We start from the raw sequence: 20,113 nt of genomic DNA on the forward strand, positions 1-20,113 counted from the left end.
AGTGGGCTCACAGTCCAAAAGTGCTCTGCACACAGTAAGCGCTCAATAAATACGATTGATCAGTTGATTGATTCATTCAATTGTATTTATTGAGCGCTTACTGTGTGCAAAGCACTGTACTAAGCGCTTGGGAAGTACAAGTCAGCAACCGATAGAGATGGTCCCTACCCGCCAACAGGCTCACAGTCTAGAAGGGGGAGTTTACCGAGCATCCTCATGGTGTGGCGTCTAGACTGTGAGCCCACTGTTGGGTAGGGACTGTCTCTATACGTTGCCAACTTGGACTTCCCAAGCGCTTAGTCCAGTGCTCCGCACACAGTAAGTGCTCAATAAATACGATTGGTGCGCCACAGCGAGCACTTGAATGGTACCGAAATAAAGAAGGGGCCCAGTCCCTGCCCGCCAGGAGCTTACCCTCTGAAAGGACTTCCACAACTCAAGGGGTCACTACTAATGACTCCTCACACCCCCCACCTTTAGCTTCCAAGAAAAAGTGCATCTATCCTGCTCCCACCCCGGCGTTTCCAGGCGGATTCCGGGATGCGGGAGAGGCCTCGGCTCGCGGCCGGGGACCGTTGAGCCCCTCGCCGAGGCGTCACTGACAGCACTCCGCCACGTGCCGCAGCAGCTCTTCGCCCTGCTCGTCGTCGAAGAGCCTCATACAGTGGGGACACTGGAGGTCCCCCTGGTCTCCGCGGGCCGGGCCGGGGGCGTCCACTTGCACGGCCGACTGTTGGGACCGGGCCGGGGCCCTCCGCGAGCCCCCCTCCAGCGGCAGGGGCTCCGCCGCGCCGGACCCGACGGCCGCGTGGCTCTTGTGGCCGACGGGGATCCGCCAGGGACCGCGGCCTTCCCTTGCTTCCTGCACACGGAAACAAAAATCAGAAGACTCCCGTTAGTCGCCGGAGTAACAGAAACAGAAATCAATCAATCAATCGTACTTATTGAGCGCTTACGGTGTGCAGCACTTGGGAAGTACAAGTTGGCGACATAGAGAGACGGTCCCTACCCAACGGTGGGCTCCCAGTCTCAAAATCATCCAAAGAATCCCGTCAGTCACCGGAGTAACAGAAACAGAAATCAATCAATCAATCCATCGTATTTATTGAGCGCTTACGGTGTGCAGCGCTTGGGAAGTACAAGTTGGCGACATAGAGAGACGGTCCCTACCCAACGGTGGGCTCCCAGTCTCAAAATCATCCAAAGAATCCCGTCAGCCGCCGGAGTAACAGAAACAGAAATCAATCAATCAATCCATCATCTTTATTCAGCGCTTACTGTGTGCAGAGCACTGTACTAAGCGCTTGGGAAGTACAAGTTGGCGACATAGAGAGACGGTCCCTACCCAATAGTGGGCTCCCAGTCTCAAAATCATCCAAAGAATCCCGTCAGTCGCCGGAGTAACAGAAACAGAAATCAATCAATCAATCCATCGTCTTTATTCAGCGCTGACTGTGTGCAGAGCACTGTACTAAGCGCTTGGGAAGTACAAGTTGGCAACATAGAGAGACGGTCCCTACCCAATAGTGGGCTCCCAGTCTCAAAATCATCCAAAGAATCCCGTCAGTCGCCGGAGTAACAGAAACAGAAATCAATCAATCAATCCATCGTCTTTACTCAGCGCTGACTGTGTGCAGAGCACTGTACTAAGCGCTTGGGAAGTACAAGTTGGCGACAGAGAGAGACGGTCCCTACCCAATAGTGGGCTCCCAGTCTCAAAATCATCCAAAGACTCCCGTCAGTCGCCGGAGTAACACTTGGGAACCGGGCGTTGGGTCAAATCATCATCATCATCATCATCATCAATCGTATTTATTGAGCGCTTACTGTGTGCAGAGCACTGGACTAAGCGCTTGGGAAGTCCAAGTTGGCAACAAATCATCATGGTATTCGTCCAGCGCTCACTCTGAGCCGGGCGTTGTACTTAGCGCCGGGGTGGAGACGAGCAAATCGGGCCCTGTCCCACGCGGGGCTCACGGTGTCACTCTCTATTAGAGACTCCAGTCCAACATGGACTTCTCAAGCGCTTAGTACAGTGCTCTGCACACAGTAAGCGCTCAATAATCAATCAATCCATCGTATTTATTGAGTGCTTACTGTGTGCAGAGCACTGGACGAAGCGCTTGGGAAGTCCAAGTTGGCAACATATAGAGACAGTCCCTATCCAACAGCGGGCTCACAGTCTAGAAGGGGGAGACAGGGAACAAAACCAAACATACTAACAAAATAAAATAAATAGAACAGATATGTACAAGTAAAATAAATAAATAAATAGAGTAATAAATATGTACAAACATATATACATATATACAGGTAAATACAAGTATATACAATAAATACGGCTGAATGAATGAACGAGGTAAGCGAGGCACAGAGACGTGAAGCGACTTGCCCAAGGCCACCCAGCAGACAAGTCCATCGGCTAGTATTAAGCGCTTAGTACAGTGCTCTGCACACTGTAAGCGCTCAATAAACACGCCTGAATGAATGAATGAGGTAAGCGAGGCACAGAGACGTGAAGCGACTTGCCCAAGGCCACCCAGCAGATAAATCCATCGGCTAGTATTAAGCGCTTAGTACAGTGCTCTGCACACAGTAAGTGCTCAATAAATACGACTGAATGAATGAATGAGGTAAACGAGGCAAGAGACGTGAAGCGACTTGCCCAAGGCCACCCAGCAGATAAGTCCATCGGCTAGTTTTAAGCACTTAGTACAGTGCTCTGCACACAGTAAGCGCTCAATAAATACGACTGAATGAATGAATGAAGTAAGCGAGGCACAGAGACGTGAATAATAATGTTGGCATTGGGCATTTGTTAAGCGCTCGCTATGTGCAAAGCACTGTTCTAAGCGCTGGGCGGGGGTACAAAGTCATCAGGTTGTCCCACGTGGGGCTCACAGTCTTCACCCCCATTTTCCAGATGAGGGAACCGAGGCTCAGAGAAGTGAACTGACTCGCCCAAGGTCACAGCGGACGTGTGGCGGAGCCGGAATTCGAACCCATGACCTCTGACTCCAAAGCCCGGGCTCTTTCCACCGAGCCGCGCTGCTTCATCATCATCAATCGTATTTATTGAGCGCTTACTATGTGCAGAGCACTGTACTAAGCGCTTGGGAAGTACAAATTGGCAACATAACAAAACATAACTTGCTTCTCCAAGTGAAGTGACTTGCCCTAAGGCCACCCAGCAGATCGGTCCATCGGCGAGTATGAAGCGCCCAGTACAGTGCTCCGCACACGGTAAGCGCTCAGGAAATACGACTGAATGAACGCGGCGGTGCCGGGATTAGAGCCGGTGCTCGATCCACGGAGCCACGCTACTTCCCAACTGACCAAGTTACCCAACTCGAGGGGAAGTTATCGATCGCGGGCGTGGGCGGAACGCTGTCCCGAGCAATCAATCAATCGTATTTATTGAGCGCTTACTGTGTGCAGAGCACTGTACTAAGTGCTTGGGAAGTCCATGTTGGCAACATATAGAGACAGTCCCTACCCAACAGTGGGCTCACAGTCTAAAAGGGGGAGACAGAGAACAAAACCAAACATACTAACAAAATAAAATAAATAACTAAATAAATAATCAATAATCTCCTCGGGATCCCGCTGGAGGACAGGGGAGGGCAGGGAGAGGCAAGGAGAGCCCCATTTTGGTCTGGGAGGAACGTCTAACATCAGCACTCCGAGAACCACTGAGGCAGGCCAGAGCTGTGAACGGACTGGGATTGGAAGATAATAATAATAATAATAATAATAATAATAATAATGATGATGATGGCATTTATAAAGCGCTTACTATAGCACTGTTCTAAGCGCTGGGGAGGTGACAAGGTGAGCAGGCTGTCCCACGGGAGGCTCACAGTCTTCATCCCCCTTTTACAGAGCCCGGTCCTGTGAAGAGCCCGGGCTCTTTCCACTGGGCCACGCTGCTTCTCATCATCATCATCATCATCATCATCAATCGTATTTATTGAGCACTTACTGTGTGCAGAGCACTGTACTAAGCGCTTGGGAAGTCCAAGTTGGCAACATATAGAGCCAGCCCCTACCCAACAGTGGGCTCACAGGCTAAAAGGGGGCTGCTGGGCCACGCTGCTTAGAACAATGCTCGGCACATAGTAAGCACTCAATAATAATAATAATAATAATGATAGCATTTATTAAGCGCTTACTATGTGCAAAGCACTGTTCTAAGCGCTGTCATAATAATGATGGCATTTATTAAGCGCTTACTATGTGCAAAGCACTGTTCTAAGCACTGGGGGGATACAAGGTTATGAGGTTGTCCCACGTGGGGCTCGCAGTCTTCAACCCCATTTTCCAGATGAGGGAACTGAGGCCCAGAGAAGTGAAGCGACTTGCCCAAAGTCACACAGCTGACAAGTGGTGGAGCCGGAATTTGAACCCATGACCTCTGACTCCAAAGCCCGTGCTCTTTTCCACTGAGCCACGCTACCATCATCATTATTATTATTATTATACTAAAAATGTTGACTCCTTTCAATGCCCATGGACCTCTGAACCGTGATGACTTTTCATTTTGCGTTTAATCAGACTCCAGGCCTTTCCTGCTCCACGGCATGGTCCCATTCATTCATTCATTCATTCATTCCATCGCATCGATTCATTCATTCATTCAATCGTATTTATTGAGCGCTTACTATGTGCAGAGCACTGTACTAAGCGCTTGGGAAGAACAATTTGGCAACAAATAGAGACAAACCCTACGCAACAATGGACTCACCATCTAGACAGACACACACGGACACACAAACACACTCTCACGTCAGTTTTGAAGGCAAATTCTGGCGAACCCGCCGACGGCCGGCACCTGTTTTCTCCCGGGGAAGCGCAGCTCCCTTCCCAAGGGCGAATCAAGGTCAGGGCGGGCGGGAAGGCCCCGTTCCCGGCTCTGAGCCGCGGACGGCCCCCGCCTCCAATCCATCAATCCATCAATCGTATTGATTGAGCGCTTACTGTGTGCAGAGCACTGGACTAAGCGCTTGGGAAGTACAAGTTGGCAACATCCAGCGCCGGGGAGGGAAAGAAGGGGACGCAAGGACAGTGTCGCCTCCTCATTCATTCATTCATATTTATTGAGCGCTTACTGTGGGCAGAGCACCGTCTTTACTGAGCGCTTACTGCGCGCGGAGCACCGTACTAAGCGCTTGGGAAGTCCAAGTTGGCAACATCTAGAGACGGTCCCTACCCAACAGCGGGCTCACAGTCTGGACGGGGGAGACAGACAACAAAACGAAACATATTAACCAAATAAAATAGAATAGTAAATATGTACAATAATAATAATAATAATGATGGCATTTATTAAGCGCTTACTATGTGCAAAGCACTGTTCTAAGCGCTGGGGAGGTTACAAGGTGATCAGGTTGTCCCACATGGGGCTCACAGTCTTAATCCCCATTTTACAGATGAGGTAACTGAGGCCCAGAGAAGTGAAGCGACTTGCCCAAAGTCGCACAGCTAACAAGTGGCGGAGCTGGGATTTGAACCCCTGACCTCTGACTCCAAAGCCCGGGCTCTTTCCACTGAGCCACGCTGCTTCTCTACAAGTAAAACAGAGTAATAAATCTGTCCAAACATACATACAGGTGCTGTGGGGAGGGGAAGGAGGTAGGGCGGGGAGGGAGGGGGAGAGGAAGGAGGACGCTCAGTCAATCAATTGTATTTATGGAGCACTTACTGTGTGCAGAGCACTGTACTGAGCGCTTGGGAAGCCCAAGTTGGCAACACACAGAGACGGTCCCTACCCAACAGTGGGCTCACAGTCTAAAAGGGGGCTGCTGGGCCACGCTGCTTAGAACAATGCTCGGCGCCTAGTAAGCGCTCAACACATACCATCATCATTATTATTATTATTATTATACTAAAAATGTTGACTCCTTTCAATGCCCATGGACCTCTGAACCGTGATGACTTTTCATTTTGCGTTTAATCAGACTCCAGGCCTCTCCTGCTCCACGGCACGGTCCCATTCATTCATTCATTCATTCCATCGTACTGATTGAGCGCTTACTGTGTGCAGAGCACTGTACTGAGCGCTTGGGAAGCCCAAGTTGGCAACATCTAGAGACGGTCCCTACCCAACAGTGGGCTCACAGTCTAAAAGGGGGCTGCTGGGCCACGCTGCTTAGAACAATGCTCGGCGCCTAGTAAGCGCTCAACACATACCATCATCATTATTATTATTATTATTATACTAAAAATGTTGACTCCTTTCAATGCCCATGGACCTCTGAACCGTGATGACTTTTCATTTTGCGTTTAATCAGACTCCAGGCCTTTCCTGCTCCACGGCACGGTCCCATTCATTCATTCATTCATTCCATCGTACTGATTGAGCGCTTACTGTGTGCAGAGCACTGTACTGAGCGCTTGGGAAGCCCAAGTTGGCAACACAGAGAGACGGTCCCTACCCAACAGTGGGCTCACAGTCTAAAAGGGGGCTGCTGGGCCACGCTGCTTAGAACAATGCTCGGCGCCTAGTAAGCGCTCAACACATACCATCATCATTATTATTATTATTATACTAAAAATGTTGACTCCTTTCAATGCCCATGGACCCCTGAACCGTGATGACTTTTCATTTTGTGTTTAATCAGACTCCAGGCCTCTCCTGCGCCACGGCACGGTCCCATTCATTCATTCATTCATTCCATCGTATTGATTGAGCGCTTACTGTGTGCACAGCACTGTACTGAGCGCTTGGGAAGCCCAAGTTGGCAACATCTAGAGACGGTCCCTACCCAACAGTGGGCTCACAGTCTAGAAGACGCGTTTGGCCGAATGGCCAGATCTTACCTGTCTGCTGGCCAGCTGCTGCTGCAGAGAAGCCACCTGTTCCTGAAGTTCTTGGATTTGACCCTGGGCCCGCTCCCTGTCTGCCCTTTCCGACGTAAAGTCATCCCTGTACACCAGAACCTGAAAAGGAAACAACCCGTAAGTGACCTGCCCAAAGTCACCCAGCTGACAACTGGCGGAGCCGGGATTTGAACCCATGACCTCTGACTCCAAAGCCCCTGCTCTTTGCCACTGAGCCGTGCTGCTTCTCATATGCCCGACAAATGCCATCGTCATCATCATCACCATCGATAAATAAATAAGACTTTTTTAGACTGTGAGCCCACTGTTGGGTAGGGACTGTCTCTATATGTTGCCAGTTTGTACTTCCCAAGCGCTTAGTACAGTGCTCTGCACGTAGTAAGCGCTCAATAAATACGATTGATGACAATGAATGAAAAGTGTCTGGCACACAGTAAATGCTTAACCAATACCGTATTAAAAAAAATAATTCCACTGCTTTAGGACTGTCTTTCCCCCGTCAGAGTGTAAGCGGCTTGCGGGCAGGGAACGTGATCCTTGTTTGTTTTGAAGTCATCATCATCATCAATCGTATTTATTGAGCGCTTACTGTGGGTAGAGCACTGTACTAAGCGCTTGGGAAGTCCAAGTTGGCAACATATAGAGACAGTCCCTACCCAACAGTGGGCTCACAGTCTAAAAGGGGGACAGAGAACAAATAGTACAGTGCTCTGCACATAGTAAGCGCTCAATAAATATGATTGATGATGAACAAAACCAAACATCCTAACAAAATAAAATAAATAGAATAGATATGTACAAGTAAAATAAATCAATCAATAAATAAATAGAGTAATAAATATGTACAAGTCCCCAGTGGGTGGGGAATAAATATTGCTGCTGCAATCTAGACTTGGCGCAGAGAGCGGTTTCAGGGACCAGCGATGCCCGGGGAGGCTCGGAGGGGACCAAACCTTTTCAACATCTGCCACTTCGGGCACTTGATGAGATCCAGCGCTTAGAACAGTGCCCAGCGCTTAGAACAGCGCTTGGCACATAGTAAGCGCTGAATAATAACGATAATAATGGCATTTATTAAGCGCTTACTCTGTGCAAAGCACTGTTCTAAGCGCTGGGGAGGTTTCAAGGTGATCAGGTGGTCCCACGGGGGGCTCACAGTCTTCAGCCCCATTTTCCAGACGAGGGAACTGAGGCCCAGAGAAGTGAAGCGACTTGCCCAAAGTCACACAGCTGACAACTGGCGGGGCCGGGACTTGCTTAATAAATACCATCGTGATTATTCACGGGAATCAAATACTCAAACTGGTCATAAGGCGAGTCCTACGCACAGCGGTCCCATTATCAATCAATCAATCGTATTTATTGAGCGCTTACTGTGTGCAGAGCACTGTACTAAGCGCTTGGGAAGTCCAAGTTGGCAACATATAGAGATGGTCCCTACCCAACAGTGGGCTCACAGTCTAAAAGAGCTTCTGAGCTTCTTTATGAGCTTCTTCAGAACCGGCCCCTGGGCCCGGCAAAAATGCAGAGGGATTAGTGCTTAGTACAGTGCCAAGCGTTCAGTACAGTGGAGAAGCAGCGTGGCTCAATGGAAAGAGCCTGGGCTTTGGAGTCAGGGGTCATGGGTTCAAATCCAAACTCCGCCAATTGTCAGCTGGGTGACTTTGGGCAAGTCACTTCACTTCTCTGGGCCCCAGTTACCTCATCTGGAAAATGGGGATTAAGACTGTGAGCCCCCTTGGGACAACCTGATCACCTTTTATCCCCCCCAGCGCTTAGAACAGTGCTTTGCACATAGTAAGCGCTTAATAAATACGATTATTATTATTATTATTAGGAGTCGCAGGTCATGGGTTCAAATCCCGGCTCTGCCAACTGTCAGCTGTGTGACTTTGGGCAAGTCACTTAACTTCTCTGGGCCTCAGTGACCTCATCTGTAAAATGGGGATTAAGACTGTGAGCCCCCTTGGAACACCCTGATCACCTTGTAAACTCCCCAGTGCTTAGAACAGTGCTTTGCACATAGTAAGCGCTTAATAAATACCATCATTATTATTATTACTCTAATCCTGGCTCCGCCTCTTAATCCGCTTACTATGTGCCAAGCACTGTTCTAAGTGCTGGGGCAATAATGATAATAATAATAATAATAATAATGGCATTTATTAAGCACTTACTATGTGCAAAGCACTGTTCTAAGCGCTGGGGAGGTTACAAGGTGATCAGGTTGTCCCACAGTCTTCATCCCTTGTAACCTCCCCAGCGCATAGAACAGTGCTTTGCACATAGTAAGTGCTTAATAAATGCCATCATTATTATCCCCATTTTACAGATGAGATAACTGAGGCCCAGAGAAGTGAAGTGACTTGCCCAAAGTCATCCAGCTGACAGTTGGCAGAGACGGGATTTGAACCCATGACCTCTGACTCCAAAGCCTGGGCTCTTTCCACTGAGCCACGCTACTCGTCAGCTGTGTGACTTTGGGCAAGTCACTCCACTTCTCTGGGCCTCAGTTCCCTCACCTGTAAAATGGGGATTAAAACTGTGAGCCCCACGTGGGACAACCTGATCACCTTGTATCCCCCCCAGTGCTTAGAACAGTGCTTCACACTTAACAAATGCCATTATTATTATTATTATTATTATTATTATTATTATTACAGTACGTGCCTAACAAATCCGTAAGATACAATAAAATCCTCCGGGATCAGCTGGTGGGTGAGAGGAGAAGGGAAAAGGCCAAGTCTAGAATTTCTCAGAGAAGCAGCGTGGCCCAGTGGCTTGAGAAGTCAGAAGGATCTGGGTTCTAATCCTGACCCCGCCACTCGTCCGCTTTGGGACCACAGGCAGGTAGCTTCCCTTCTCCGGGCCTCAGTTCCTTCATCTGGAAAATGGGGATGAAGACTGTGAGCCCTATCTAGGACAGGGACTGTGTCCAACCCGATTATCTTGTATTAGAGAAGCAGCGTGGCTCAGTGGAAAGAGCCCGGGCTTGGGAGTCGGAGGTCATGGGTTCTAATCCCGGCCCCGCCATTTATCAGCTGTGTGGCTCTGGGCAAGTCACTTAACTTCTCTGCGTGCCTCAGTGACCTCATCTGTAAAATGGGGATTAAGGCTGTGAGCCCCATGTGGGACAACCTGATCACCTTCTATCTCCTCAGAGCTTAGAAAAGTGCTTGGCACATAGTAAGTGCTTCACAAATACCATTATTATTATTACTTATCTATTTATAGTGCCAGCGCTTAGAACAGTGCTTTGCATAGAGTAAGCGCTTAACAAATGCCATTATTATTAGTATTTACCCCAGCGCTTAGAACAATGCCGGGCACACAGTACTAATAATAATGATGGCATTTATTAAGCGCTTATTATGTGCAAAGCACTGTTCTAAGTGCTGGGGAGGTTCCAAGGTGGTCTTACCTCCTTCCCTTCCCCACAGCACCTGTATATATGTATATACGTTTGTACAGATTTATTACTCTATTTATTTATTTTACTTGTACATATCTATTCTATTTATTTTATTTTATCAGTATGTTTGCTTTTGTTCTCTGTCTCCCCCTTTTAGACTGTGAGCCCACTGCTGGGTAGGGCCTGTCTCTATATGTTGGCAATTTGTGCTTCCCAAGCGCTTAGTACAGTGCTCTGCACATAGTAAGCGCTCAATAAATACGATTGATGATGATGACGATGATGATCAGGTTGTCCCACGGGGGGCTCACAGTCTTCATCCCCATTTTCCAGATGAGGGAACTGAGGCCCAGAGAAGTGAAGTGACTTGCCCAAAGTCACACAGCTGACAACCGGCGGAGCTGGGATTTGAACCTTCCCAGACTGAGCCCCCTCCTTCCTCTCCCTCCTCCCCCCAGCCTTACCTCCTTCCCCTCCCCACAGCACCTGTATATATGTATATATGTTTGTACGGATTTATTACTCTATTTATTTATTTTGCTTGTACATATTCTATTTATTTCATTTTGTTAATATGTTTCGTTGTCTGTCTCCTCCTTCTAGACTCTGAGCCCGCTGTTGGGTAGGGACCGCCTCTCTAGGTTGCCAACTTGGACTCCCCAAGCGCTCAGTCCAGTGCTCTGCACACAGTAAGCGCTCAATCAATACGACTGAATGACTGAATGATGACCCCCGACTCCAAAGCCCGTGCTCTTTCCACCGAGCCACGCCGCTTCTCGGCAAGCGCTTTAACAAATCCCGTTCTTTGGGATTAATGATCCCGTTCTTATCGAAATCCCACAGACTTTCCCGGAAGGGCCCGGCGCGGAATGGGATCACTCGCCTGTTCCTCCAGGATCTGCACGCGTTCCTTGTCTCCGTCCCGGGCCTTCTTCAGCTCTTCCAGTTCTCTCCTGACTTGGCCGCAGTCGTTCAGTTTGTCCTCCAGCAGTTTGTTGAGGCGGAAGATTTCCTTGCGCATCCGCAGGGCGCCGGCCCCTTGGGCGGCCTGCTCCTGGGCCGCCTTCAGCTGCAGGTGCAGCCCCTTGACGTATTCGTCCCTGCTGGCGTCGTATTTCTGCCATTTGGCGTTTAAATCCTCCACCTGAGACGCGCGGAGAGAAAGGCCCGGGTGAAATCAATCAATCAATCGCATTTATTGAGCGCTTACTATGTGCAGAGCACTGTACTAAGCGCTTGGGAAGGACAAATTGGCATCACATAGAGACAGTCCCTACCCAACAGTGGGCTCACAGTCTAAAAGGGGGAGACAGAGAACAGAACCAAACATACCAACACAATAAAATAAGTAGGATAGAAATGTACAAGTAAAATAAATAAATAAATGAATAGAGTAATAAATATGTACAACCATATATACATATATACAGGTGCTGTGGGGAAGGGAAGGAGGTAAGACGGGGGGATGGAGAGGGGGGACGAGGGGGAGAGGAAAGAAGGGGCTCAGTCTGGGAAGGCCTCCTGGAGGAGGTGAGCTCTCAGCAGGGCCTTGAAGGGAGGAAGAGAGCCAGCTCGGCGGATGGGCAGAGGGATTGGGGGCATTCCAGGCCCGGGGGTCGATGGCGGGAAATCATCCGTTCCTTCGTTCGGTCGCATTTATTGAGCACTTACTGCGGGCGGAGCGCTGGACTAAGCGCTTGGGAAGCCCGCTAGCGAGCGGGCTCGGCTAGGCTACCCCGACACCCTTCATCACTCCACCGATTGTCAGCTGTGTGACTTCGGGCAAGTCACTTCACTTCTCTGGGCCTCAGTTCCCTCATCTGGAAAATGGGGATTAAGACCGGGAGCCCCCCGTGGGGCAACCTGATCACCCTGGAACCTCCCCAGCGCTTAGAACAGTGCTTTGCACATAGAAAGCGCTTAATAAATGCCATCATTATTATTATTATTATATCAATCAATCAATCAATCGTATTTATGGAGCGCTTACTGTGTGCAGAGCGCTGTACTAAGCGCTTGGGAAGTCCAAGTTGGCAACATAGAGAGACGGTCCCTACCCACCAGTGGGCTCACAGTCTACAAGGGGGAGACGGAGAACAAAACCAAACATATTAACAAAATAAAATGAATAGAATAGATATGTACAAGTAAAATAAATAAATAAATAGAGTAATAAATATGTATAAACGTATATACATATATACAGGTGCTGTGGGGAAGGGAAGGAGGTAAGACTGGGGGGAATGGAGAGGGGAAGGAGGGGGCTCAGTCTGGGAAGGCCTCCTGGAGGAGGTGAGCTTCACTCCTCCCTCATCATCATCATCATCAATCGTATTTATTGAGCGCTTACTATGTGCAGAGCACTGTACTAAGTGCTTGGGAAGTACAAATTGGCAACGTATAGAGACAGTCCCCCCTAAATGCCTTAAGGCTGTGAGCCCCCCGTGGGACAACCTGATCACCTTGTATCTCCCCCAGCGCTTAGAACAGTGCTTGGCACATAGTAAGTGCTTAACAAAATCCCAAAATTATTACTATTAATCATCAGCCGTGCCCCGCAAGCCACTCCTCCTCCCTACCGTCCAAGTCGAATTTATTGAGCGCTTACTGTGTGCTGAGCACTGTTATAATAATGATAATGATGGCATTTATTAAGCGCTGACTACATGCAAAGCACTGTTCTAAGCGCTGGGGAGGTTACAAAGTGATCCGGTTGTCCCACGGGGGGCTCACGGTCTTAATCTTAGAGAAGCAGTGTGGCTCAGTGGAAAGAGCCCGGGCTTTGGAGTCCTTCAACCTCCCCACAGCACCTGTATATATGTATATATGTTTGTACGGATTTATTACTCTATTTTATTTGTACATATTCTATTTATTTTATTTTGTTAATATGTTTTGTTTTGTTCTCTGTCTCCCCCTTCTAGACTGTGAGCCCCACTGTTGGGTAGGGACCGTCTCTAGATGTTGCCAACTTGGACTTCCCAAGCGCTTAGTACAGTGCTCTGCACACAGTAAGCGCTCAATAAATACGATTGAATGAATGAATGAATGAGTCAGAGGTCATGGGTTCAAATCCCAGCCCCGCCAATTGTCAGCTGTGTGACTTTGGGCAAGTCACTTCACTTCTCTGGGCCTCAGTTCCCTCACCTGGAAAATGGGGATTAAGACTGTGAGCCCCCCGTGGGAAAACCTGATCACCATGTAACCTCCCCAGTGCTTAGAACAGTGCTTTGCACATAGTAATCGCTTAATAAATGCCATCATTATCATTATTATTAATCCCCATTTTCCAGATGAGGGAACTGAGGCCCAGAGAAGTTAAGTGACTTGCCCGAAGTCACACAGCTGACAATTGGCGGGGCTGGGATTTGAACCCATGACCTCTGACTCATTCATTCAATTGTATTTATTGGGATTCGAGTTGGGATTCGAACCTATGACCTCTGACTCCAAAGCCCGGCCTCTTTCCACTGAGACACGCCGCTTCTCAAAAGGACTGTAATAGTAGTAATAATAATGATAGCATTTATTAAGCGCTTACTATGTGCAAAGCACTGTTCTAAGCACTGTACAAAGTAAGCGCTTGGGCGAAGATGATAGAACAGGCACAGTCTGTGTGTGCCCCGTGGGACAACCTGATCACCTTGTAACCTCCCCAGCGCTTAGAACAGTGCTTTGCACATAGTAAGCGCTTAATAAATGCCATTATTATTATTATTATTATTATAAATGCAAGGAAGGTTTGGCAGGCTTTTATCACCCCGCACCCATTTCTGGGAGGTAATCGAAGCCAGGTTTTAGATGCGAGAAAATGGTGGAGACGGCAGAATACTCACATAAATCACTTTCTGTTTTAATAACGTATTTTCTTCCTGCAGCTTGCAAATGACGGCTTCCTGTAGGGGCATTTCGCTGGCAGGAAACTGCAGCTAGGGAAAAAAAAAAGAAAGGTTTCAGTTATCATCATCATCATCATCAATCGTATTTATTGAGCGCTTACTATGTGCAGAGCACCGTACTAAGCGCTTGGGAAGTCCAAATTGGCAACATATAGAGACGGTCCCTACCCAACAGTGGGCTCACAGTCTAAAAGGGGGAGACAGAGAACAAAACCAAACATACTAACAAAATAAAATAAATAGGATAGATATGTACAAGTAAAATAAATAAATAAATTATATATAACTTATTATAAAAATAAGTTATAAAACGCTGTTCTGCAGCAGTCTTAGCTCGTTCCTTTCAAAGAAGCATAAACAACCCGTCACAGGTATTTATTGAGCACTTAATGAGTGCAGGACTGCACACTAGACTGTGAGCCCGCTGTTGGGCAGGGACCGTCTCTATATGTTGCCAACTTGGACTTCCCAAGCGCTCAGTACAGTGCTCTGCACACAGTAAGCGCTTAATAAATACGATTGATTGATTGATTGTTGGGTAGGGACCGTCTCTATGTGTTGCCAACTTGGACTTCCCAAACGCTTAGTACAGTGCTCTGCACACAGTAAGCGCTTAATAAACACAATTGATTGTTGGGTAGGGACCGTTTCTATGTGTTGCCAACTTGGACTTCCCAAGCGCATAGTACAGTGCTCTGCACACAGTAAGCGCTTAATACAATTGATTGATTGTTGGGTAGGGACCGTCTCTATATGTTGCCAACTTGGACTTCCCAAGCGCTTAGTACAGTGCTCTGCACACAGTAAGCACTTAATAAATACGATTGATTGATTTGATTGTTGGGTAGGGACCGTCTCTATATGTTGCCAACTTGGACTTCCCAAGCGCTTAGTCCAGTGCTCTGCACACAGTAAGTGCTCAATAAATACGACAATGAATGAAAGGACTCTCTACTGAGTGCCGTACAACAGAGTTGGTAGATAAGTTCCCTGCCCACCAAGGGTTTACAGTCTCGAGGGGGAGGCAGGCATTAAAATAAAGAAATGAATTACACTGTTGGGTAGGGACTGTCTCTATATGTTGCCAACTTGTACTTCCCAAGCGCTTAGTACAATGCTCTGCACACAGTAAGCGCTCAATAAATACGATTGATTGAGAACTACGGAAACGTTCAGAAGTGCTGGGGGGATGAGGGTGGGGTGAAAATTAATCAAATCCTTAAAGGGTACAGGAGAAGCAGCGTGGCTCAGTGGAAAGAGCCCGGGCTTTGGAGTCAGAGGTCATGGGTTCAAATCCCTGGTCTGTGTGACTTTGGGCAAGTCACTTTCATTCAATCGTATTTGTTGAGCGCTTACTGTGTGCAGAGTACTATACTAAGCTCTTGGGAGGTACAAGTTGGCAACATATAGAGACGGTCCCTTCTCTTCTCTGTGCCTCAGTTACCTCACCTGTAAAATGGGGATGAAGACTGTGAGCCCCCCCCCCGTGGGACAACCTGATCACCTTGTAACCTCCTCAGCGCTTAACACAGTGCTTTGCATAGTAAGTGCTTAATAAATGCCATCATTATTATTATTATTATTATTACAGATACAAGCGCATAGGTGACACTCAAGGGAGAGGGAGTTGGGGAAAGGGCGTTTAAATTGGGGAAGGGATGGGAGAAGCAGCGTGGCTCAGTGGAAAGAGTCCAGGCTTTGGAGTCAGAGGTCATGGGTTCAAATCCTGGCTCTGCCACTTAGCTGTGTGACTTTGGGCAAGTCACTTCACTTCTCTGTGCCTCAGTTACCTCAACTGTAAAATGGGGATTAAGACTGTGAGCCCCATGTGGGACACCCTGATCACCTTGTAACCTCCCCAGCGCTTAGAACAGTGCTTTGCGTAGTAAGCACTTAATAAATGCCATTATCATTATTATTATTATTATTATTACAGATACAAGCGCATAGGTGACAATCAAGGGAGAGGGAGTTGGGGAAAGAGGGTTTAAATTGGGGATGGATTTTAGAGAAATGAAGCGCATGGGCTGGACTTTAGCAAGGAGACTGTGAGCCCGCTGTTGGGTAGGATCGTCTCTATATGTTGCCAATTTGTACTTCCCAAGCGCTCAGTACAGTGCTCTGCACACAGTAAGCGCTCAATAAATGCGATTGATTGATTGACCATCCCTATACGTTGCCAACTTGTACTTCCCAAGCGCTTAGTACAGTGCTCTGCACACAGTAAGCGCTCAATAAATACGATTGAATGATTGATTGACCATCCCTCTATGTTGCCAACTTGTACTTCCCAAGCGCTTAGTCCAGTGCTCTGCACACAGTAAGCGCTCAATAAATACGACTGAATGAAATGAATGAAAGTCAAGGAAATATGGTAGGAGGGGGCGAGCTGATTCAGTGCTTTAAATAATAGTAATAATAATGATGGCATTTATTAAGCACTTACTATGTGCAAAGCACTGTTCTAAGCGCTGGGGAGGTTACAAGGTGATCGGGTTGTCCCACGGGGGGCTCACAGTTTTAATCCCCATTTTTTACAGACGAGGTAACTGAGGCCCAGAGAAGTGAAGAGACTTGGCCAAAGTCACACAGCTGCCAAGTGGCAGAGCCGGGATTTGAACCCATGACCTCGGACTCCAAAGCCCGGGCTCTTTCCACTGAGCCACGCTGCTTCTGGTGAGGAGTTTCTGTTTGATGCCGAGGGGAATGGACAAGCACCGGAGGTTCTTGAGGGGGGGCTCTGCAAATAGTAAGCGCTCAATAAATACGATTGATGATGATGATGAGGGGGGAAACTATGTGCTCTGCACATAGTAAGCGCTCAATAAATACGATTGATGATGATGAGGATGCGGGAAACGCGGCCTGAACGTTTTTGTAGAAAGATGATCCGGGCGGCAGAGCGCAATTTGGACTGGAGTGGGGGGAGACAGGAGGCTTAGTACAGTGCTCTGCAATCAATCAATCGTATTTATTGAGCACTTACTGTGTGCAGAGCACTGTACTAAGCGCTTGGGAAGTCCAAGTCGGCAACGTATAGAGGCGGTCCCTACCCAACAGCGGGCTCACAGTCTAGAAGGGGGGGAGACGGAGAACAAAACCAAACATATTAACAAAATGAAATGAATAGAATAGATATGTACAAGTAAAATAAATAAATAGTCATACAGTAAGCGCTCAATAAATACGACTGAAAGAATGAATGAGGCTGGGAGGTCAGAGGGGAGGCCGAGGCAACCTAATTAAAGAATCTCCATCTCATCTATCTCACTGCCAACCCCTCGCCCACGTCCTCCCTCCCCACCTCAAAGCTGTATTATTCATTCCTTCATTCCTTCAATCGTATTTATTGAGCGCTTACTGCGTGCAGAGCACTGTACTAAGCGCTTGGGAAGTCCAAGTCGGCAACATATGGAGACGGTCCCTACCCAACAGCGGGCTCACAGTCTAGAAGGGGGAGACGGACAACGAAACAAAGAGTGTAGACAGGGGTCAAAATCATCAGAACAAATAGAATTATAGCGATATAATAATAATAATAATGATGGCATTTGTTAAGCGCTTACTATGTGCAAAGCACTGTTCTAAGCGCTGGGGGGGATACAACGTGATCAGGTTGTTCCATGTGGGGCTCACAGTCAATCCCCATTTTACAGATGAGGTAACTGAGGCTCAGAGAAGTTAAGTGACTTGCCCAAGGTCACAAAGCAGACAAGTGGCGGAGCCGGCATTCGAACCCATGACCTCTGAGTCCAAAGCCCGGGCTCTTTCCACTGAGCCACGCTGCTTCTCTAATGATATGCACATCATTAACCAAATAAATAGAATAGTAAATATGTACAAGTAAAACAAATAAGCAATAAATAAATAAATAAATAAATAAAATAAAATAAAATAAAATAAAACAAGTAATAAATCTGTCCAAATATATACAAGTGCTATGGGGAGGGGAAGGAGGTAGGGCAGAGGCGGGGATGGGGAGGAGGAGAGGAAAATGTGCAGAGCACTGTACTGGGAAGCAGCGTGGCTCAGTGGCCAGAGCCCGGGCTTTGGAGTCAGAGGTCGTGGGTTCGAATCCCAGCTCCGCCAATTGTCAGCTGGGTGACTTTGGGCAAGTCACTTCACTTCTCTGGGCCTCAGTTACCTCATCTGGAAAATGTGGATGAAGACTGTGAGCCCCCCGTGGGACAACCTGATCACCTTGTAACCTCCCCAGCGCTTAGAACAGTGCTTTGCACATAGTAAGCGCTTAATAAATGCCATCATTATTATTATTATTATTACTAAGGGCCAGGGAGACATTTCCTCCAAGAGGCCCACATCAACTAAGCCCTCTTTTCCCCTACTCCCTGTCCCTTCTGCATTACTCTGACCCTTGGATTTGTACCCTTTAGGCATTTAGACTGTGAGCCCACTGTTGGGTAGGGACTGTCTCTATATGTTGCCAAGTTGTACTTCCCAAGCGCTTAGTACAGGGCTCTGCACACAGTAAGCGCTCAATATATACGATTGATTGATCTGTTATTCACCCCACAGCCCGTAATTTATTCAATAATAATAATAATGATGGCATTTATTAAGCGCTTACTATGTGCAAAGCGCTTTTCTAAGCGCTGGAGAGGTTACAAAGTGATCAGGTTGTCCCACGGGGGGCTCACAGTCTTCATCCCCATTTTACAGATGAGGGAACAGGCACAGAGAATAATAATAATAATGATGATGGCATTTATTAAGCACTTACTATGTGCAAAGCACTGTTCTAAGCACTGGGGAGGTTACAAGGTGATCAGGTTGTCCCACGGGGGGCTCACAGTATTAATCCCCATTTTATAGCTGAGGTACCTAAAGCACAGAGAATAATAATAATAATAATGATGGCATTAAGTGCTTACTATGTGCAAAGCACTGTACTAAGCGCTGGGGAGGTTACAAAGTGATCAGGTTGTCCCACGGGGGGCTCACAGTCTTAATCCCCATTTTACAGATGAGGTCACTGAGGCACAGAGAATAATAATAATGATGGCATTTATTAAGCGCTTACTATATGCAAAGCACGGTTCTAAGCACTGGGGAGGTTACAAGGTGATCAGGTTGTCCCACGGGGGGCTCACAGTCTTCATCCCCATTTTACAGATGAGGTCACTGAGGCACAGAGAATAATAATGATGACAGCATTTATTAAGCGCTTACTATGTGCAAAGCACTGTTCTAAGCGCTGGGGAGTTACAAGGTGATCAGGTTGTCCCACGGGGGGCTCACAGTCTTAATCCCCATTTTACAGATGAGGTAATGAGGCCCAGAGAATAATAATAATAATAATGATGGCATTAAGCACTCACTATGTGCAAAGCACTGTTCTAAGCGCTGGGGAGGTTACAAGGTGATCAGGTTGTCCCACGGGGGGCTCACAGTCTTCATCCCCATTTTACAGATGAGGTAACTGAGGCCCAGAGAATAATAATAATAATAATGATGACGACATTTATTAAGTGCTTACTACGTGCAAAGCACTGTTCTAAGCGCTGGGGAGGTTACAAGATGATGAGGTTGTCCCCCGGGGGGCTCACAGTCTTCATCCCCATTTTCCAGATGAGGGAACTGAGGCCCAGGGAAGTGAAGTGACTTGCCCAGAGTCACACAGCTGACAACTGGCGGAGCCTCTGACTCCAAAGCCCGGGCTCTTTCCACTGAGCCACGCCGCTTCCCAATTCTTCCCATTATTTCGTTGTTTTCACGTCCTACTTCTGTCCCGGAATGCCCTCCCTCGTCAAATCCGCCAAAAGATCCCTCTTCCCCTCTTCAAAGCCCTCCGGAAGGCTCACCTCCTCCAAGAGGCCTTCCCAGCCTAAGCCCCCCTTTTCCTCGGCTCCCCTTCCCGTCCGCATCACCTCAACTCACTCCCTTTGCTCTTCCCCCCCTTCCTACCAATCAATCAATCAATCGTATTTATTGAGCACTTACT

The 20,113-nt window shown here is 47.8% G+C and overlaps 1 protein-coding gene across 1 annotated transcript in view; it reads right to left on the minus strand.

Annotated features, from left to right (window-relative positions):
• Window positions 1-293: 293 nt before the first annotated feature.
• The window catches only part of TNIP2 (TNFAIP3 interacting protein 2), a 59,655-nt gene continuing 39,835 nt past the window's right edge, over window positions 294-20,113 (minus strand). Inside the window, exons 3-6 of the mRNA XM_038745524.1 lie at window positions 14,089-14,181; window positions 11,136-11,396; window positions 6,820-6,939; window positions 294-862 (exon numbers count right to left, since the gene is read on the minus strand). Coding sequence (XP_038601452.1) covers window positions 596-862; window positions 6,820-6,939; window positions 11,136-11,396; window positions 14,089-14,181 — 741 coding nt within the window. The 3' untranslated portion in view covers window positions 294-595. The remainder of the gene's footprint in view (window positions 863-6,819; window positions 6,940-11,135; window positions 11,397-14,088; window positions 14,182-20,113) is intronic.

This window comes from Tachyglossus aculeatus, chromosome 4 (genome assembly GCF_015852505.1).
Source record: "Tachyglossus aculeatus isolate mTacAcu1 chromosome 4, mTacAcu1.pri, whole genome shotgun sequence".
In the NCBI taxonomy this organism is placed as follows: Eukaryota; Metazoa; Chordata; class Mammalia; order Monotremata; family Tachyglossidae; genus Tachyglossus; species Tachyglossus aculeatus.